The sequence below is a fragment of the Microcaecilia unicolor genome, chromosome 2 (genome assembly GCF_901765095.1).
Source record: "Microcaecilia unicolor chromosome 2, aMicUni1.1, whole genome shotgun sequence".
NCBI lineage: Eukaryota > Metazoa > Chordata > Amphibia > Gymnophiona > Siphonopidae > Microcaecilia > Microcaecilia unicolor.
Window position 1 is genome coordinate 356,046,521 of NC_044032.1, and position 22,790 is coordinate 356,069,310.

General features: G+C 44.8%; 1 protein-coding gene across 1 annotated transcript in view; it reads right to left on the reverse strand.

The window, feature by feature from the left end:
• Nucleotides 1-22,790, reverse strand: part of TEX15 (testis expressed 15, meiosis and synapsis associated) — a 330,552-nt gene that overhangs the window by 264,932 nt on the left and 42,830 nt on the right. The window contains 1 exon segment of the mRNA XM_030192116.1: nt 4,620-4,857. Coding sequence (XP_030047976.1) covers nt 4,620-4,857 — 238 coding nt within the window.

Here is a 22,790-nt window from a genome sequence, read left to right on the forward strand (position 1 = left end):
GGTGACCTGTCAATACATGGGCTGCCTGGCAATCCCTTATGAAAACTGCTGGGGGGAGGGACAGCAGAAGGAAAGAAAGAAAGAAAGAAAGAAAGAAAGAAAGAAGGACGGGCTTAGTATTGGCATGCATATTAGTGTGCCAATACTCAAACAGGGAGGTACAGTTAATATAATCATGAAGGTGAAAAGTTAACATAGATTTCTGCATTAAACCAAGCTGTGCCAATGTTTAAAGCTGATATGCACTATATTTTTTAATATTAATCAAATTATTTAAATTTCAACAAGGAAGTCAGTATTATTAAAATATAAAAACTGGACTGAATCAGTGTTAACATACAGACTGTAAAGCATGTTAATTCTGTATTAATACCAAAGTGAGGACTAAACTTACTAAAAAGGCCCCTCAGTATTCAGCCTTTATGAATAAATGACATTATCTCACTTGATCTTTTTGTAAGTTTGCTTCTTCCACCAGTTGCATGCTGTCTCGCACTCTTGCCACAGCCTCATATTTCTCTTCTTCCAGATCTGAACACTTTGCTTGAAGCTCCCCGACTTGTTTTTCCAAACTCGTTCTTTCTTTTCCTAATTGCTCCGCATCTTGGGCAGCTACATGTAACCTTTTTTCCAGCACCCAGCCTTAAAAAAAAAAAATCAGCGAAGCGCCTTGCGTTGGCTCTGCACTGTTGTATAGCAAAAATTGCCTCGTCGCGTCGTCGGCCTTTCACTGTGTCCTCGCGGGACACAGTGAAAGAAAGGCCGACGACGCGACGATGGCAATTTTTGCTGTACAACAGTGCAGAGCCAACACGAGGCGCTTCGCCAATTTTGTGGTTTTTTTTTTTTAAGGCTGGGTGCTGGAGAAGAGGGTCATCTCGTTTGACAGTGGAAGGAACTGATGAGGACCGCCCCTCCCTTCAGTATGAGCATGTTGTCTGGGCGGGCCTGGAGGGAAAGTGGGTGAGCCTGGGCCCGTCCAGGCCCGCCCGTGGCTACGCCCATGGACTGTAGAAGTTTGCCCAGCACTGGCATTGTTCTCCAGCTACTGAAGCTCAATCTGTCCAGCCATGATCAGGGCACAGGCTATAGAAGTCTGCCCAGCACTGGCTTTGCTTCTTAATTGTTGACCTCCTGCCTTCTTTATAGGATTTTTTTGTGTTTATCCCACGCATTCTTGAATTCCATTATCGTTTTCATCTCCACTACCTCCCACGGGAAGGCATTCAGGTTTCCACCACCATCTCCACGAAAAAGTACTTTCTGACATTATTCCTGAGACAACCCCCCTGTAACCTCATTTCATACCCTCTAGTTTTAACACCTTCCTGTCTCTGGAAAAGGTTTGTTTATAGAATACCTTTCAAATATTTTAATTTCTGTATCATATCTCCCCTGTCTCTCCTTTCCTCCAGGGTATACATGTTCAGGTCCTTAAGTCTCTCTTCATAGGTTTTGTGATTTAAACCCCATATCATTTTTGTTGCTTTTCTCAGAACCGCTTCTAGTCTTTTTATGTCCTTAGCAAGATACGGCCTCCACAACTGAACACAATACTTCAAGTGGGGCCTCACTAATGACTTGTACAGGGGCATTAACACCGCCTTTCTTCTGCTTGTTATACCCCTTTCTATGCAGCCTAGCATCCTTCTGTCTGTGGCCACCGCTTTGTCGCACTGTTTTATGACCTTGAGATCCTCGGATACCATCACCCCCTCTTCAGAGCTGTGTTCTGGTAGCAGGGAGGAGCTTGATGTGGTTTCGCCCCTCCGGAAAGACCACAATTAAAACTTCGAAAAGTTTTGTTTGAAAGTATGTTCTCCTGAAGACGCTGACTAGCTGAAATGTGGCCCCATGTTGTGAACAACAAAGAGAATATCGATTTGTTTTTAAAGCACTAATCAAGCACAGATACACAGGTTGTGAGTAAATAAGTACATATATAAGTACATAAGTAATGCCACACTGGGAAAAGACCAAGGGTCCATCGAGCCCAGCATCCTGTCCACGACAGGGGCCAATCCAGGCCAAGGGCACCTGGCAAGCTTCCCAAACATACAAACATTCTATACATGTTATTCCTGGAATTGTGGATTTTCCCAAGTCCATTTAGTAGTGGTTTATGGACTTGTCCTTTAGGAAATCGTCTAACCCTTTTTAAACTCTGCCAAGCTAACCACCTTCAGCATGTTCTCCAGCAACGAATTCCAGAGTTTAATTATGCGTTGGGTTAAGAAACATTTTCTTTGATTTGTTTTAAATTTACTACACTGTAGTTTCATCGCATGCCCCCTAGTCCTAGTATTTTTGGAAAGCGTTAACAGACGCTTCACATCCACCTGTTCCACTCCACTCATTTTATATGTCTCTATCATGTCTCCCCTCAGCCGTCTGTTCTCCAAGCTGAAAAGCCCTAGCCTCCTTAGTCTTTCTTCATAGGGAAGTCGTCCCATCCCCGATATCATTTTAGTCGCCCTTCGCTGCCCCTTTTCCAATTCTACTATATCTTTCTTGAGATGCGGCGACCAGAATTGAACACAATACTCAAGGTGCGGTCGCACCATGGAGCGATACAACAGCATTATAACATCCTTACACCTGTTTTCCATACCTTTCCTAATAATACCCAACATTTTATTCGCTTTCCTAGCCGCAGCAGCACACTGAGCAGAAGGTTTCAGTTTATTATCGACGACAACACCCAGATCCCTTTCTTGGTCCGTAACTCCTAACGTGGAAGCTTGCCATAATTCGGGTTCTTTTTTCCCACATGCATCACCTTGCCCTTGCTCACATTAAACGTCATCTGCCGTTTAGCCGCCCAGTCTCCCAGTCTCGTAAGGTCCTTCTGTAATTTTTCAAAATCCTATCGCAAGTTAACGATGTTGAATAACTTTGTGTCATCAGCAATTTAATTACCTCGCTAGTTACTCCCATCTCTAAATCATTTATAAATATATTAAAAAGCAGCAGTCCTAGCACAGACCCCTGAGGAACCCCACTAGCTACCCTTCTCCATTGTGAATACTCCCCATTTAACCCCACTCTCTGTTTCCTATCCTTCAACCAGTTTTTAATCCACAATAGGACATTTCCTCCTATCCCATGGCCCTCCAATTTCCTCTGTAGCCTTTCATGAGGTACATTGTCAAACGCCTTTTGAAAATCCAGATACACAATATCAACCGGCTCCTCTTTGTCCACATATTTGTTTACTCCTTCAAAGAATTGAAGTAAATTGGTCAGGCAAGATTTCCCCACACAAAAGCCGTGCTGACTTGGTCTCAGTAATCCATGTCCTTGGAGGTGCTCTGTAATTTTGTTTTTAATAATAGCCTCTACCATTTTCCACGGCACTGACTAAGAGGTGCTACTCTTTTAAATGGGGGAGGTTTGCTGTCTGGTGTGACAGCAAGACCGTAGATCCCCTTTCGTGTCCTACACAGATCATGCTTGAATACCTTCTACACTTGTCAGAGTCTGGTCTCAAGACCAACTCTGTAAGGGTTCACAATTAGTGCTTATCTGCGTGTAGAAGGTAAGCCTATCTCTGAAAAGCCTTTAGTTGTTCGCTTCATGAGAGGTTTGCTTTTGTCAAAGCCCCCTGTCAAACCTTCATGTCATGGGATCTCAACATCAATAAAAGCTCCTTTTGAGCCACTGAATTCCTGCCATCTGAAGTACTTGACCTGGAAGTACTTCAACACCTGCTGGGGAGCTGGCTGAGTCTTCCGAGTCCTCTGCTACCTCAGATGGGAGTGGGAGGACTGGGCCAATTCAGAAGGGCAGGAAATAGGAGGGCCTCTGTGCCCTTGAGAGTAGTAATAATATGCAAACAAACCACTAATGTCAGGCGAAGATCAGCAAAACTGAAGACCATAATCTCATGAAGTGGAAACAGCAAAGAAAAAGAGAGACAAAATGTTTACATCAAGAAAAAAATATTTAAAGAAGTTGATTAAAGATGAATGCTAAAAAGCACACACACACACACACAAAGCTATAAAACAACAGCCATTCAAGCAGACATCATCTTCCAAATCCAGGCAAAGTGGTCTGGCAGCATGCAGGAAGCCTCCTGTGCAAACCTGAAGCTCCGAAAGTATTCTTTAATGACAAATGATGCAGATATCATATTCCAGAGCTTCTCAAACTGTGGGTTGGGACCCAAATGGGGTCAACTAAGTTTGAAGTCACATGCTAAGTATCATTATTCTGCACCGCCAGGGGGTCACACAATTTATTTGGCCATAATCATGGTGTCACAACCACAAAAGGATTGTGAGGCACTGTCATATGCCATTGCTATTTTACTTCAGACAATTGCTATAAATTTGAAAAGTGAGGTTCATCTGTTCTACTACTACTAATATTAAAGCCAAACACTGATGCCGTATATTAAAACGCAGATTAAACTTGAATGTAAGTATATACTTTCTACCACTGCTAGATGAAAAATTGTATTAACATAACCATAAATATGGTAGCAAGGTATTTAACCTGGCAATAATGTATCAATTAAGTACTGTAAAAAGGCATATTATTTTTAAGTAGCACATATGGTACATCAAATATACAATTTTTTTAATCCATTCCATAGTTCACAGTACAGAACCTACCTTGAAAATCATGATTTTGCCTGCAATCATTGCTTTCTGGTGAGCAAATTTCAAGGCAACATCAACATGTCTGTGTAAGTAAATTCCCATGAGAGGATTTCCTAATGCCTTCATAGCAGCTCCATCAGTTGACATGCCATAACGATATATATCCAAAACTGCACTGTTAGACAGCACTAAAAAGCAGAAATGCTCTTGGAGTTCCCGTCCATGCCTTCCTTGCTCACGCATCTCTGACCTAGAAAAACAGAAATGCTGTTTTACACTTTGATATATAGGAGGCCAATTTTATTTCAAGGGCATGTATGAAACAAGTCTAAAAAAGGGACTATATTATGGAGGCAACATGGGCATTTATGTGTGCCTGCATAAAATAGACTCCTACAATGAAAGGCTCCCAAAATGACTAGTATATCCAAATGTTTTTGCATGTTGAAATAGATTAAATAACAGTCTCACAAATTTCTTCTTGGATAGCCCAACACAAATTGGTCCTTCATCACCTAAAATCTGAAGCACTCTGGATCACTGATTTTCACTTCCCGCTTCCTTTTCACCCCTTAATAGATTCAACTTCTATCTTGGTTAAAGATACTGTCCCTGGGAGTTTTCTTCAACAGCTTTCTTGCTTCCAAACCTCAAATATTATGAATGACAGAAATGTTTCTATGATCGCAAAAGAATCACATCTCTAAAGTCAATTCAGGATGAGAAAGGGTTGAATACATTCCTCCATGCATTCATTCTAAATTGTTTGGATTACTGTAAATTCTCTTCTTGTAGGCTATCCTCAATATTCCATCCACTGGTTGCAGCTCGTACAAAATGTGCCTGTTAAACTGATTTATGGGGTAAAAGATCAGATCATATTACGCCCCTTCTCTTTGCTCAGCATTGGCACTCAGTTAGTAGTAGGCTTTAACATAAAATCATTCTGCTGGCTTATAAAACCTTATATCCTGTACAACCATCATATCTCTCAATGCTGGTCCCATATGTACCCAGTTAGTTATTCACTTGGCTTATATTCTGCCCATTTGCTTGATGTGCCATCTTTTTATATGATCTGCTTGGACACTTCTCATTCTACAGCTGTTCACTGTCTTGCCCCTTTTCTTTGGGAATCATTTCCATGATTGGGCCTGTTAGCATTAGTCTTTACATTCTATTTTCCCCATCCTGTGTTTTACCTTGTGTTTTCTGTTTATGGTCTCAGGACTACCATGACATTTGTCTCTAGGAGTAAGATTTGTTGTGCTACTCATACCCATCTCCTGTTGGGTCTCTTGCTTCTACATATTATCAGTGTTGATTATCTTTGTTCTTATTTTATAGGGTACCTGGTGAGATAACTTTAAATCAAGCCTAACAGAAATCTCTGATAGAATATCCATGGACATGAACATCTTAACCTCCTGGGCCAACGCCTTTAGGATGAAACTGAACAAAGAAAAAACACAATGCCTAATCCTTTCATCTCAGCACTCCGCAATCCCCCCATCTAATCTCACCACCTCCGGCACTACAATCCCCATTTCTGAAAACCCGAAAATCCTTGGAGTGACACTAGCCAGCCACCTCTCCCTCGAAAATCACGCCACATCCACCACAAAGAAAATGTTTACAATGATGTGGATATTGAAACGCGTAAAACCATATCTACCTCAGAAAACATTCCAGAGTTTAGTGCAATCCACGGTACTTACCCATGCTGATTACTTCAACAGTATTTTCTTAGGCTGCAAAGCCCACATCCTGAAAAAACTTCAGACTGCCCAGAATACAACAGCGGGACTCATCTTTGCCAAACCACGTTTTGAGAGTGCAACTCCTCTCCATGCAAGACTACATTGGCTCCCAATCAAAGAACGTATCTTTGGCAAATCACGTTTTGAGAGTGCAACTCCTCTCCATGCAAGACTACATTGGCTCCCAATCAAAGAACGTATCTTTGGCAAATCACGTTTTGAGAGTGCAACTCCTCTCCACGCAAGACTACATTGGCTCCCAATCAAAGAACGTATCAACTTCAAAGCCCAGACTTTAATCCACAAGATAATACACGGAGAATCTCCGGACTATATGATAAATCTGATTGACCTCCCAGCAAGAAACATGTCTGTATCCTCGCGAAAGTACCTCAACCTGCACTACCCCAGCTGTAAAGGTCTCAAGTACAAAACTTATTATGGATCCAATTTCTCCTTCCTGGGCAGCCAACTTTGGAACGCTCCCCTAGACCTATCCGAGCAATCCATGACCACCTACCACTCAGGAAAGCACTAAAAACCCATTTATTCAAGCAAGCCTACCCAAAGGACCCAGATTAATCTTATGAACCCATCTATCTTACATATACCGAAGAGAAAACGACATTGACCCAGACTCTATCTCCCGTCTCTATCTACCCATCCATCCTATTACTATGTTATACTTAATTTCCTACTTTACATAACAAAATTCTGTGTTACCTATTACTATCTAAGCCACATTGAGCTTGCTTTTAGTAGGAAAGTACGAGATACAAATGCAATAAATAAATAACTTGGATTGTAAGCCCCGTGAAGCTGAACTGAGAATGGTGGTACATCAAATACCACAAATAAATAAATGCATGTACACACATCCTATATAATAAAAAGCACCTCCAACATTCTGAAGCTGACTCTGTGGCACTGTAGGGTTCGTAAGTCTGTAGTTCATCGTTTTATTGGCTCTCACTGTCCCCGCCCTCACGTCAAGGAAACGGAATGCTGCATAGTTGCCAAGCAAACAAATGCGATGTCACAGGAACGAAGAACCAATCAGGCAGAACGGAACTTGGAGGAGGGAAGTGGAGTTGATTGAATCTCTAACAAACAATCATATACAGGGAGGTACGAACATCAGTGGAGGCAAGTGCACAGAATGGAAGAGAAGACAAACATTTAATCACTTTGTCACTCACACACATCACACACACAATCACTCTGTGCATCTCTCTCTTACACTGTCTGTAAAACACATTGTCAGTCTCAGTCTCTCACATGGGCAACTGTATGTTGCATTCTCACGAGTAAGGAGCTCTTCTGATGTGACTGTTAAACTGATTGAAGGGCCTGAACAAGGAAAACTTTTACCACATTGTAACACAGTTTACACAAAAAATATTGTATATAAAGAAATCTTACACATGTAAACAACAATTATATTCAGAATACAACTGTGGAAACATTAATGGCAGGAACTCATTACAATGCTAGCGCCCATTTCATTGTGTTAAGAAATGGGCCTTTTTTACTAGTACTTTATAAATACATGCATATATTGCAATTTCACCCCAGCTCTGCCACAGCACCCCTGAAAGGATTCTATAAGTATATGCCTTCTTCTTTAGATATATTTATAAAATTGTGCAGCTGAATAGATATGTAAAAGAGCCCTTTTCTGTATGTAATATGTTGCTAAGATAGAGAATAATGTAGTTTTTGGAATTCAGTGAATTAGAGGTTGCAAGGCAGCATGGTTTAACTAGAGGTATATCTAATCAAGTTTTTGAATTAGGTCACCAGAGAGTTGGATCGGGGGAGAGCACTAGATGGGGAGTGGCATTTTAAAAAGGACATTCAGATTGAAAATTAGACATCTAAATTAGGACATCTAAGTTGCAGTAGTATTTACAACAGAATCTGCTGACAGAGTCTGTTCTGAAATACATGGAGAAATGGACGTTCATGTGTTGGTTACATGCGGTATGGACATCCATTTCAGAAAAATAGATGTCTAAATACTAATAGGGCAATAAGGTAAATGGACGTCTATGTGGGAACACATAAAAGTTCATGTTATGAAATGGCAACAGACATTCACGTGCAGGAACATAAATGTCTATAATAAGTCATTTTAGAAACATGGACATCCATTTTTCCTGAAGCTGTCAAAGAGCCCAATATCACTTGCAGTTTAACTTTCGGGGGTAACATCAACTACTGAGGGATTAAGGGGTGACCTCCCCAATTCTTCCAGAGGAGCACTGCTCATTCAAAACACTTTTTTGATACCTAGACAACTCGCGTTAAGTCTAAATCTAGACATCCATCTTTTTAGACACACATCCATTCCCCTCCTGAAAAGGGGAATTAACATCTACATTTTGAGCCCGCCTTACTCCTGCCCAGAACATACCAACCATTTCAGAAGTCCATATCCTAGCTTTGAAAAATCAGGATTTCGACATCCATGCAATATGGATGACTGAATGCTGGTTTATGGACATTTAAACCATTTAAACATATGAACAGTGGCCTAGAATCTCTGTGTTCCTAATCACAGTGTTTACCAAGTTCGGTCCTGGAATACCCCCTTGCCAGTCAGGTTTTTAGGACATCCACAATGAATATGCATGAAAGAAATTTGCATATAATAGAGGCAGTGTGTGCAAATCAAGTTTAAGCATATTCATTGTGGATATCCTGAAAACCTGACTGGCAAGGGGTACTCAAGGCCTGGATTTGAGGAACACTTCCTTATTGCATGCATATGTGCACAATATAATAATTGTAACATTGTTTTTGCTGGCATTACTGAAGCAAATCTAAAGTGATTACAGATAGCTCAGGATACTATAGCTCACATCATTTGCTGAGCTTCTAAATATGATAGGGCCACGCCTCTTCTTCAGCGCTTACATTACCTTCCTATACAATATAGAATTAAATTCAAGGTTCTCAATCTCATGCATAAGTCTCTTCATACTGCTGCTCCTTCTTATTTGGCAACTTTGACTATTCCTTATATACCAGCTCGTACTGATAATAGAGGTCTTACCACCCCTTCTAGCGCTCATTGGGAAGCCACACATGCTTCAGCTTTTAATTCTTTTTCTCCAGCTTTGTGGAATTCACTGCCTCAACCTATTCGATTAGAAAGATCCTACACTCTCTTTTGTACTGCTTTACAAACCTACTTCTTTCAGTTAGCATTTGGCTCCCAGTGATGTCACCTTTCACACATTTGCTACTACTGCTAATCATTTCTACTAACATACGCAATGCTGTACACATTATATGTTTACAATAATGTGTACATATTCTTTCCCATAATTTTTTTGAATTCTTTTAGATAGTATTTTGTTTTATATTATATACTGTAAACTGTTCTGGCTTGCTTTGCAAATAGAGACAGTATAGGAAAAATTATAATCAATAAACGATGAAATAAGCACCGTGGAGGGGCATAATTGAACGTCGCCGGCGATCTATTTTGGCGGCGGTGCAACAGCTGGCCGGAACCAGATTGTGTCAGGTTCTCAGGTTCAAAACATGCAGGCACGGACTCTGGAGTAATCGTGAGCCCTTGGGCTGCTGACGAGGAGAGGCAGCAGCAGGCAAAACCCACCAACCAACACTGGGCTAGAACGCACCGGACTGGTACGCACTGAACTGGAACACACTGGACTGGTACGCACTGAACGGGAACACACGGGACTAGAACCAGGCTTCACCTACACTTAGCCGCTGTTCCACAGGGGTTGAGCCCCTAGGTGCAGGCAGCCGGCAGGACTTGGAGGGAAACCGGTACTGGAACTAGCAGGCTGGAACACCAGGAATCAGGATTACTACTACTACTACTATTTAGCATTTCTATAGCGCTACAAGGCGTATGCAGCGCTGCACAAACATAGAAGAAAGACAGTCCCTGCTCAAAGAGCTTACAATCTAATTCAGAAGTGCCCACAGGCACCTAGACAAAAGCAGGGCAGAGAGGGTTCAGAAGTGCCCACAGACACCTATACAAAAGCTAGGCAGACAGGGGTTCAGGGTACTCAAACAGGAGGGAAAGGAATCCAAAAGCAGACAGGATTCAGAAGTGCCACCAGGCACCCAGACAAGAGCAAGGCAGAAGTGCTAACTGCACCAGGAATACAGGGTTCTCAGACAGGAGGGAAAGGGAGCCAACAGGACTGGAATCAGGATAGGATTCAAGGCAAGCAACACAAGGCAGAAGTGCTAACTGCACCAACACTAACCTGGACCTTTGGCGTTTGCAAAGGCCCTGAAAGGAAGAACACCACTTCTTTATCAAGGGCCTGACTGATGATGTCACAGCTACAGGACTCAGGCAGAAAGCATACTGAAGAACAGAGAGGCTCAAACACACACAGGTGCAGTATAGTGAAGAAATGAGAGCCACGCTGGAAGCAGCCAGCATACAGAGACAGAGCTAAGTCAGGAAGGACAGACAGAAGCCAGCTAAGAAGCTGACCACCAGAAATAAGGTAAGTTTGAGAGGGGTCACGACCACAATCGTAACAGATTGATGCCAAAATCTACAACAAGTTAAACACCCTAATAGGTATAGAAAACATGAGAAGGAATCTAGTGAGGCTTAGGGAATGGTCTAGAGGTTGGCAGCTATTTCACGTTAAAAAATGTAGGATCGTGTACTTTGGCTGCAAAATCTTAAGGGAATGCTACAATATAGGGGTGAAATTCTGTGCATGAAAGGTGAGTAAGACTTGGAAACAAACATATCTGATGATCTTATGGTATCCTGGCAGATAGATAAGGCAAGACCAAAAGCCAGAAGAATGACTGGGTACAATCAGAGAGGAATGACCAGCAGGAAAAAAAGAGATGTTAGTGTCTCTATATAAATCTCTGGTGAGATCTCATTTGGAGCACTTTGTGCAATTCTAAAGACAACAACATTCAAAAGAATTTAAACCAAAAAGAGCATGTCCAGAGGGAAAGTTACTAAAATGTTCACTCACCTTCATATGGGGACAGATTATAAACCAAATAGAGCCTGTTCTTTACCACACTGAGCTCTCTCCTCAAAGTGCCTTCACCTCCAACTCTCCCTTCACTTTCCCCCCAGACTCTGAGTACTTTCACGATAAGGTTCACAAGATTAAACTTGAATTCTTAACCAGGTCACCTCCAACTCTCCTTCCCTTAGTCCATTCTCTCAACCCTCCAACCCCTGCCTCCTTTTCTTCCTTTTCTGAAATCACTGAAGAGGAAACTACACATCTTCTTTCCTCCTCAAAACTACCTACCTGTTCCTCTGATCCTATTCCCACCCATCTACTTAATACTATCTCTCCTATTGTCATCCCTTTTATCTGTCATATCCTCAATCTTTCACTGTCCACTGCGACTGTTCCTGATGCCTTCAAACATGCCGTAGTCACACCACTCCTTAAAAAACCTTCATTGAACCCTACCTGTCCTTCCAACTATCGCCCCATCTCCCTCCTCCCTTTCCTATCCAAGATACTTGAACGTGCTGTTCACCGCCGTTGCCTTGACTTTCTTTCATCTCAAGCTATTCTTGATCCACTTCAATCTGGCTTTCGCCCCCTTCATTCAACTGAAACAGCGCTTGCTAAAGTCTCCAATGATCTGTTCCTGGCCAGATCCAAAGGTCTCTATTCTATCCTCATCCTTCTCAATCTATCTGCTGCTTTTGACACTGTTGATCACAGCCTACTCCTTGATACGCTGTCCTCACTTGGATTTCAGGGCTCTGTTCTTTTCTGGTTTTCTTCTTATCTCTCCCAGCATATCTTTAGTGTATACTCTAGTGGTTCCTCCTCTACTTCTATCCCATTGTCAGTTGGTGTACCTCAGGGATCTGTCCTGGGACCTCTTCTTTTCTCCATCTATACTTCTTCCCTTGGTACTCTGATCTCATCCCATGGTTTTCAGTATCATCTTTACGCTGATGACTCCCAGATCTACCTCTCCACACCAGAAATCTCAGCCAAAATCCAGGCCAAAGTATCAGCCTGCCTGTCTCAGCACCATCTGAAACTAAACATGACCAAGACTGAGCTTCTCATCTTTCCCCCTAAACCACCCTCTCCTCCTCCCCCATTCTCTATTTCTGTGAATAACACTCTCATCCTTCCTGTCTCATCAGCTCGTAACCTTGGGGTCATCTTCGACTCCTCCCTCTCCTCTGCATATATTCAGCAGACTGCTAAAACCTGTCATTTCTTTCTCTATAATATCAGCAAAATTTGCCCTTTCCTTTCTGAGCACACTACCAGAACCCTCATCCACACTCTTATCACCTCTCGCTTAGACTATTGCAACTTGCTTCTCACAGGTCTCCCACTTAGCCATCTCTCTCCTCTTCAATCTGTTCAAAATTCTGCTGCACGATTAATATTCCACCAGGGTCGTTATGCTCATATTAGCCCTCTCCTCAAGTCACTTCACTGGCTTCCTATCCGTTTCCACATACAGTTTAAACTCCTCTTAGTGACCTATAAGTGCATTCACGCTGCAGCTCCTCAGTACCTCTCCACTCTCATCTCTCACTACATTCCTCCCCGGGAACTCCATTCACTGGGTAAATCTCTCTTATTTGCACTCTTCTCCTCCACTGCTAACTACAGACTCCGTTCCTTTTATCTCCAGGCATATGGCTGCACCATATGCCTGGAATAGATTTCCTGAGCCGGTACGTCAAGGTCCATCTCTGGCTGTCTTCAAATCTAAGCTAAAAGCCCAACTTTTTGATGCTGCTTTTAACTCCTAACCCTTATTCACTTGTTCAGAACCCTTATTTTATCATCCTTACTTTAATATTCCCTTATCTCTTGTTTGTCCTGTTTGTCTGTCCTAATTAGATTGTAAGCTCTGTCGAGCAGGGACTGTCTCTTCATGTTCAAGTGTACAGAGTTGCGTACGTCTAGTAGCGCTATAGAAATGATAAGTAGTAGTAGTAGTACTGTTCAGAAGGTAGCTAATAAAATGGTCAATTGGCCTTCATATAGGGATAAATTTACAGATCTAAATATCTATATACTTTGGACGAAATGCAAGATTGAACTACAAGATGGTGACAGTTAAAGACCATCAAGGAATGTACAAAATATGGCCACCTTAGGAAGCAGACTCAGGAGTAATATAAGAAAATATGAAAATATTTCTTTCCAGAAAAGGTAGTGGAATATAAGAACACTAGTAAAAAAAGGCCCGTTTCCGAAACCAATGAAACGGGCGCTAGCATGTGGTTTTTTTTGTGTGTGTGTGTATGTGTCACAGAATTATTTTGTGTGTGTGTGTGTGTGAGGGTGCGGTGTGTGTGCAGGTTGTTGGTGTGACTTTTTTGGTTTTGTTTTGTTTTTTGCTTGGGGGTTTGGGGATGTGCTGTGCTGGCAAAGTGGGTTGGATTGGTGTGTGGCTTTGAGGGTGTGTTTCTGTTGTATTGTGTGTGTGTGGTTTTGTCTGTCAAGGAGGTTTGTGGAGGGGGGTCTTTCTGTTGGTGAAATGTAAATGTGGTTGTAGGGGGGTCAGCCTTTGTTGAGTGTTGGTTTTTTTTTCCATGTTTTTTTTTGTGTTGTGCTGAGGCAGCAGTGTTGTTTTAGATGGGCGGAAGGTAGAGGAGCACGTTCTTTGTCTGTCGGTATTGTTTGGCCTTTTCAGGGCTGCTGTAGGGGAATGCTGGAAGAGAAATGTGCTGTTGGAAGCAGCGCCATCTTTTTCTATTAGGCTGGGGTTCTGGGCATCCTGGAGGTAGGTGACGGCTTGCCTGAGGACGGGGATGGTTGTTTTAAGTTGGCGGAAGGGAGAAGAGCACGGTCTCGGGCCGTCGGGGGGGGGGGGGGGGGGTGATCCAGTATGTTTGGTCCATTTCAGGCCGGCTGCAGGGGAATGCTGGAACATTTATGTGCTGCAGGAATCAGCGCCGTCTTTTTCCGGGTGCTCGGGGAATCCCCGAGGTGGGAGACAGCTTGCCTGAGGCTGGGGATGGTTGGGAAGAGGAAGGGGGTGGGGAGTTACCTGCAGCCGCCTGAGTAACCATGTATTCTTTGTTTGTTTTGTATTATTAGTTTGCATTTCTGTTGAAGAAGAGTGGATGCCTTTCGAATGATGGAGGTGGTGCGTCGGTGTGCGGTTGATTCGTTAGTTTGGCAGCCAGTCTCCAGCGATTCCTAGGCAGGGAAGGAGTACTCCTCCCCCTTCCTTGGTCGCTTTTTGCTGCTGGCTGGGTCGCGGGTAATCCTTCCAGCTGGGCCGCAGCTTGTCCTGTTCGCCCACGTCCCAGATGGTGACGGGCACGTTGTTTTCTGGCTCCTCTGACTCCATGTCAAGTGATCCCAAATATAGTCTGTGCTATAGGCCCTCTGTCACTCTTCAGTACTGGCATTAGGCATTTAAAAATGTCTCCCCCCCTCCCCCGGTCTATTTTTGCACATACCCACAGCAGGAATTTTCTTCTCTCGTTCCAGCGGTGGTTCTGTGCTCTCCATGCTGCACAGATAATGAGCCATTCTGCTGGGGAATGCTCCTCCCTTATTGTCACATAGTTTCCTCTGATTGGTCGTCTTACGTTGCCTAGTGTTGCCTGGGAACGGTGTTGTGATAGTCCTTTGTGTTTCAGAATGTTGAGAGTGTTTTTTCTGATTGGTCCAGCATGCAAGGGCGGGGCAGAGAGACATGGTCAGTGTTGTGGCTTCACCACCATGAATCCATGAACCCTTGAGTGAGTGACTGAGTGACTTCAGAACATTGTCTTCAGAACGTTGAGGGTGAGTTTTATTATAGTAGATAATTGTTGCTATACTGGGTCAGACCGAAGGTCCATCAAGCCCAGTATTCTGTTTCCAACAGCAGACAATCCAGGTTACAAGTACCTGGCAAGATCCCAAAACAGTAAAATAGATTTTATGCTGCTTAGCCTAGAATTAAGCTGTGGATTTTCCCCAAGTCCATCTTAATAATAGCTTGTGGACTTTTCATTTAGGAAGTTACCCAAACCTTTTTTAATTCCTGCAAAGCTAACTGCTTTTACCACATTCTCTGGCAATGAATTCCAGAGTTTAATTATATGTTGACGAAGAAATATTTTCTCCGATTTGTTTTAAATTTACTACTTTGTAGCTTCATTGCGTGTCCCCTAGCCCTAGTATTTTTGGAAAGAGCAAACAAGCAATTCACGACTAACCATTCTACTCCAATCATTATTTTATAGACCTCTATCATATCTCCCTTCAGTTGTCTCTTCTCCAAGCTGAAGAGCCCTAGCCGCTTTAGCCTTTCCTCATAGGGAAGTCATCCCATCCTCTTTATCATTGTCAGTGCCCTTCTCTGTACTATATCTTTTTTGAGATGCAGTGACTAGAATTGCACACAGTATTCAAGGTGTGGTCGCACCATGGAGTGATATAAAGTTATAATAACATCCTCATTTTTGTTTTCCATTCCTTTCCTAATACCACCTAACATTCTATTTGTTTTCTTAGCCTCCACTGCACACTGAGCAGAAGGTTTCAAAGTATCATCAACGATCACACCTAGATCCTTTTCCTGGTCAGTGACTCCTAATGTGAAACCTTGCATCAAGTATAGTTCAGGTTCCTTTCCCACATGCATCACTTTGACTTGCTCACATTAAACGTCATGTGCCATTTGGATGCAATTTCTTACAATGATCATGCGATATAACAATTTTGAATAACTTTCAGGCTCATTTTCAAAAGAGAAGGGCATCCAAAAAGCAACACAAAAGGCACATGGGCATCCCCGTGAAAGAAGGTCGCCCAAATCCAATAATCGAAACAGGGCCATAAGGACGTCTTCAGCGCAAGGACGCCCATCTATGATCGTCCCCACAGGGGGTGTGTCAGGGATGTGTTATGGACGGCATTGCGAGATGGGCGCCCCCAGCGTATAATGGCTAGCAAAATGGTTTCAAATGGGTGGGGACATGGGCGTCCTTAGTTAGACCTGAAATAAAAGCGAACAGGGTAAGGGGGAAGTCGTATTTAGACCCATTAGCGATTCTGTGCAGTTGGAGAGTGGCGAGAGCGTTGTTTGGAGAGAAAGCTGAGAGTTTGTTCAGTACCCGTTACCTTTGTCAGTGTGCTGTAGTCGTAACGTTTTCATCCTCACCTGCCTCACTTGTGTTTTATCATTTCAGCTTTCCCTACCCCTTCTAGCCCCCAAACCCAGACACCACTACTCCGTCCTCTATCTCCCCCATCCCCTCTCCCTATTCTTCTCCATTCACTGTCCCCAAGTTAATATTTCATTCCCTTACCTGTTTGTAGTCTCTGTTTGTCTCTTTGTCCTGTATACTGCTGCAGCATGTTTGTGAAGACTGTCGTTTGCTGCTTGGAGAGTGAGTGGCTAGAGGGTGTGGCAGGAGAGTTTGTAGTGGGTCAGAGAGTGCTTGCAGTGTGGCTCTGCTGTGTGTGACTGTATTGTTTGTCGGTGGTGGGAGAGTGAGTGTCAGCTTCTGTTTGTTGCTGCTGTGTTTCACCAAGTTGGTAGGGAGAGGTGAGCACTGGAGGCACTGCATTGCACCTGCAGTGTGGGGAAATGGAGGCACTAAATACACAGGTGGCTTACACGTTGGAGGAAGAGGGAAGGCACCGCAGGAGCTACTCATGCGCCAGAGTTTTCAGGCCCCGTAGCAGTTTCCTATACCTCACTGACCTGCAGTGTCTCACTAGGTACCGCATTGATAGGGCTGCCATTCAGCACCTTTGTGACCATCTCCAACCTGTAGCCCAGGACCCGTAGGAACAACCCCATCCCTGTGTACCTAAAGATCACTGTTTCTCTATCTTTTCTGGCCACTGGGAGTTTCCAGTTTGTCCTATCTGTGAACACGGGTCTCACCCAGGCTTCCATTTCTAACTGTCTCACCCAGTTCCTTGATGCCTTCCTTACCCACACCTCTGAGTACATCACCTTCCCCACCACCCCCAGGCCCTGCAGAACAATATGGCTGACTTCTATGCCGTAGCTTGCTTCCCCCTCGGTCACAGGCGCCATTGACTGCACACGTCACACTCAGACCCCCCCCCCCCCCCCCCCCCCGGGTACGTGAGGCCACTTATAGGAACAGGAAAGCATTCCAGTCACTCAATATGCAACCTGTGTGACGCCCAGGGGGAGATTCTAGACTTGTGTGCCTGATACCCAGGTTCCACCCATGAGGCCTATATATTGCAGCACTCAGGAATCTTCCGCAGGTTTGAGCGAGGGGAGATCACCGGTGGATGGCTCCTAGGTAAGTGCAGCATGGATCTGCCCAAACTATACCTCCTCCACCGGGCAACCCTTAGCACTGTCTCCCTCCACAACCCACTATCCCCCCCTCCCCACCTCCACAAGGTACCCGCTCCAAACAATACACACTCATCTTTCTCATCATGCTTCTCCCCAAAGGTGACAGAGGCTACCCACAGCGGAGTTGGCTCATGACCTCCATAGTGCACCCACAAACAGGGTCAGAGGAGAACTACAACAGTAGACATCGGACCACCCGTGGCATCGAGCGCACCTTCGGACAACTTAAGAACAGGTTCTGATGTCTGGACCGTTCTGGAGGAGAGCTCCTGTACAGCCCCAAAAAGGTGGCAAAGATATTCCTGGCCTGTTGCATGCTACATAATTTGGCAACGCGCAGAGGACAGGCCCTCCCAGAACAGCCACAGCCACCACAGCAGCAGGCCCCAGAAGAACAGGATGAGGAGCCCCCTCCACCTCCCGCCACAGAGCAGAGTGCTTACCAACTGGGGGTCAGAGCCAGGCAAAAGACTGATCGAGACAAGTTTTGTGTGAGAGTAAGTTGGCATTTATTTCTATAACATAGTATTTACACACCACCACCACCCCTCCCACCAACATCACCCGCTCTGTGCATATTCCCTTCCCTCCAACCCTCACCCCCATGTCCCCTCCCCTGTCCCCTCCTACCCCTCCCACCATATTCCTTCGCAGCTGGTGCTGCAGGGGAACTCTGTTGAGAGTCCTCTGATGAGCATCCGCTCTCCTCCTCTGCTGCCTTGGCTGCCCTGTGGAAGTCTGGCCACCTTGCGGTCTGTGGCTTGCCCTGCAACCTGGGCACAGGACCTAGAAGGGGAGCTGATGTGATGGCTGCTGGACCAGTGAATGGGGAGGCTGAGGATCTCAAGCACCTCTTCTTAGCGGGTGGTTGCTGTGCAGTGGTGGAAGTAGACGCCAGTTGTTGTTGCTGCAATCAGGGCTGTACTAGGTGCTTTCAGGTCACGGCGTAGGCCCTCTATGCTGTGCTCCAGCCGTTGGAACTGCTGAGCCAATTCACGTTGGGCCTGTACCGCTTCCCATTGCACCTGGAGCGCTTCCTGTTGCAGCTCCAATTTCTGGCGCCAGTAGTCTTCCATGTGCACATTCTGGCCCAGCAATTGCTTGGCGAGGCGCAGCAGCTGCCTCCTCTGGCTAGATGGCCTCTGCTGAGGAAATGCCCCCCCCCCCTTCTGCATCATCTTTTTCTTCAGTGCCACCATCGGCAAAGGCTGTGGGTGGTGGAGGGAGAGCCGGTGCTGCTACTGGGTCCTGTGGTTCCACCCCATGGTCCTGTGTGGTTTCTTGTACAGGCCCACTGGTTTGCTGCTCTGTGTGCTGGGGCTGGTGGCCACTAGGGCTGGCTGACTGGCTGTCATCACCTGCATAGCAAAAGGGGAGGAAGTGTGTTGATCAAAATAACCCACTTTTGTTTTTTCAGCATTCATATACATAGACCTACATGCAAAGACCCAGCAAAGAGATGGTGAGGAATGGGATTGGCAGGCAAGCCACAGATGTCATTGTGACGAGGAGCGCAGTGTACTACAGAGACTGATGTGCAAGAGAGCCACACAGACAGGTGAGTAGACATAGAACTGTGGAAGGAGTGCAGAGGACAAAGTGGCTACAGCACAGAGGTGTGGGAAGGAGATATGCAGAGTTTGGTGATGGGGAAAAAAGAGGAAGAAGTGGGGAAGGCCCCCAAAGCTGTGAAACAGTGGTAACCTACACACACATTGCTGGAATACCTCCCCCCTCCCCAGCTACTTCCTGTGTCATGGTCTGTAATGAATAGTGATTTGTATTGCATATGGTGCTCTCACCCTTTTCCCTACTGAGGAGCTCCACACTGTCCCCCACTTGTGTAAAACAGAGTATAGTGCAGCACAACAGATACCCCAGCTTCCTAATGGTCAACCTACCTGAGCCCTCAGGCTGTGCTGATGTGTCAAGGGACCCAATGCCATGGATCCCCTCCTGGGGCAAAAGCCCATGAATGATGCATTCGATGGGGGTCAAGTTAGTGGTGTCATCTGCTGGGGGGTTGGCACCCGCCTTCCTCCTGACATCATGCCTCAGCCGGCGCCACTTCCGTTTGCAGTCTTCCACATCCCTGCCACAGTGGAAGACCGCGTTGAGCCGGTCCCTTACTGCCTCCCATTCTCTCTGCTTCGTTGTAGCAGCCAGCCTCTGGCCCGTGGGAGCAAAGAGATGCGTGTGCCTCCTCCAGATTTCCTTAACCAGCAGTTCAATTTCAGGGTCGCTGAAATTACCCTTGTGGGTGGGCGGTTGCTTTGGTGCCATTGTACCAATGCGATGCAAAGAATCGAAAATACAGAGAAGGGCGCTTAAATACTCTCCCAGGGACACCCACGTAAGAACGTGATGGGCATCCCTGAGATGGGCGTCCTCATTTCATTTATGGGTGAAAACGATAAACGTCCCCAGCTACTATTCTCATTTGTAAGCTTGCCTTTATTGGCGCCTCTTTAAAACAGTTTTTCTTTAGATTATGGGGTGGTATTTCAAAGCATTTTAGATTTCAGTTATAGTAAATCTTGTTTTTGCCACTGTATGCTTTTGTACACCTGTATTTTTTTTTTTTTTTTTGGGGGGGGGGGGGGGACTTTTTTTTTGCCAATTCTTGAAAGATAACTGGTGTGTGGGCTTTGTACCTTTCCTTTGCAAAAGTTTTAGACTGGGTGTTAGCTGGTAGCTTAGCATATACTCTCCATTCTCTACCCTCCAGGAGCTGCTTGCTGTGTGTGATATGCTCCCTCACTTCCCCCCATTCTCTCTCTCCTTTGTTGAAGCAGGCAGCCTCTGGTCCCTTGGAGCCAACAGATTCTTGCACCACAAGTTCAAGATAAGCTCATACCTCTCAGCCACCTCTTCCCTTTCTGCTATGTAGGTGCTAAACAAACACTTCTTGCATCTTGCAGGACAGCTGGTCAAAAGGATTGCAAGAGACAGCAGTGGACTGTATTACACTGCACTCTGAGAGCTATGATTGTTTCTACCCAATTCATTGTACAGATGTCTTGTTCTTTATCGGACACACTCAGTTGTGGCTGCCTGTGGGGTGAGGGAGGGGAAGAAGCCCTGAGAATGGATGTGTGAATTGGTCCACACTGGTCACCTGAGGAAAAGGGGCTAAGAAAGCGGAAAGAAGGAGAAGTTAGTTGGTCGGAATCCATGGAAGAAGTTGGAGCTGGCAAAAGGACGAGTGAGACCTAATGTGGTCCACACCTTTGTGAACTGCTTATCTGGAGAAAGTACTGTTTGATTCAGCTGTACCAGCATGGAGTGACGGAGACCTGCTTGCTGTGGAGACCCTGCCCTATTTCTGAGACTAAGACTCGCTGGGAGAGACAGCTCGAGTCTGAGAAGGAACCTGTGCAACCTCATCCGAGAGACAGCCTGGTGAGATAAACAGTGCTTTACTTCTTTTAACCAGAAGTTAGTGATTGGTGTTTACCTAAGCTTAGGCTGGTTAGAGTCATGTCCATGGTCAGGAAATTACGCTGCTAACAATTGTATTACCTCAGAACTTTAGTTCAGTGTTACAAATCAGATTACCTCGTATACCAGTAAGAATCAGAGTGTTTAGTTAGTGACAATCTAGTTTGTAGTTCTTTTATCAGCAAGTTATTTTTGTATTTAGCTAAGCTTTAATACAAAATGGTCTATTTTGTATATCTTATATATCTACTAGTAAAAAAGGCCCGTTTCTGACACAAATGAAACGGGCGCTAGCAAGGTCTTCCTCTGAGTGTGTATGTTTGAGTGTATGTGAGAGTGACTGTGTGTGAGAGAGAGAATGAATGTGCGAGTGTGTGTGTGAGAGAGAGAGAGTGAGTCTAGGTGCGAGTGTGTGTGTGAGAGTGTGTGTGTGAGAATGAGAGTGTGTGCAAGTGCGTATGTGAGACACAGTGTGAGACAGTGTTTCACATAGATACAGTGTGTGCGAGAGAGTGTGTGTGAGACACAGACTCTCTGTGAGACTGAGTGTATGAGACCAAGAGAGTGTGTGAGTGACTGTGTGACACAGAGAGTGAATGTGATACAGTGTGAGACAGAGTGTGTGAGAGACAGTGTGTGAGAGTGAGAGAGAGAAAGACATTGACTGTGTGAGAGACAGTGTGTGAGAGTGAGAGAGAGAAAGACATTGACTGTGAGACAGAGTGTGTGAGAGAGAGAGAGAGTGTGTGTGTGTGTGTGTGACAGAGTGAGACAGAGTGTGTGAGAGACAGTGTGTGAGTGTGTGTGAGAGAGTGAGACATAGAGTGTGTGAGAGTGAGAAAGACATTGACTGTGAGAGAGAGAGAGAGTGTGTGAGAGACAGTGTGTGAGTGTGTGTGACAGAGTGAGACAGAGTGTGTGAGAGAGTGAGACAGACATTGACTGTGAGAGAGAGAGAGTGTGTGTGAGAGAGTGAGACAGACATTGAGAGAGAGAGAGAGTGTGTGAGAGAGTGAGACAGACATTGAGAGAGAGAGAGAGTGTGTGAGAGAGTGAGACAGACATTGACTGTGAGAGAGAAGAGAGTGTGTGAGAGAGAGAGACAGACATTGACTGTGAGAGAGAGAGAGAGTGTGTGAGAGAGAGAGACAGACATTGACTGTGAGAGAGAGAGAGAGTGTGTGAGAGAGAGAGACAGACATTGACTGTGAGAGAGAGAGAGAGAGTGTGTGAGAGAGAGAGTGTGTGTGTGTGACAGAGATACCCTCCTCTCTCTGGTGTCAGGCCCCCCCTCTCTCTCTGGTGTCTGAGCGTTACTGTGCAGGACGCTGAGCTCTGGCTGTGCTTCAAGGAACTGACCAATCCTATTTAATAGAATGCACCTCCAACATTCTGAAGCCGAGAAACCTCATGTGGTTGGTCACTTCTGCTTGTGACGAACCCAGAAGTACGAGATGTCAATTCAGGAGATGGATACAGAGAGCAGGAATGCCTCAGCCATGCAGTCAGCTTCAGAATGTTGGAGGTGCGTTTTATTATATAGGATAATAAATTCTAATATATATCAGCTGATTTTAGTTTGTTTCTCTCTTTCGGAAGCATTGGCTTGGTGCCAATCCAGGTTCTATTCATCCCTAGATAGAAATCAGAGTATTTT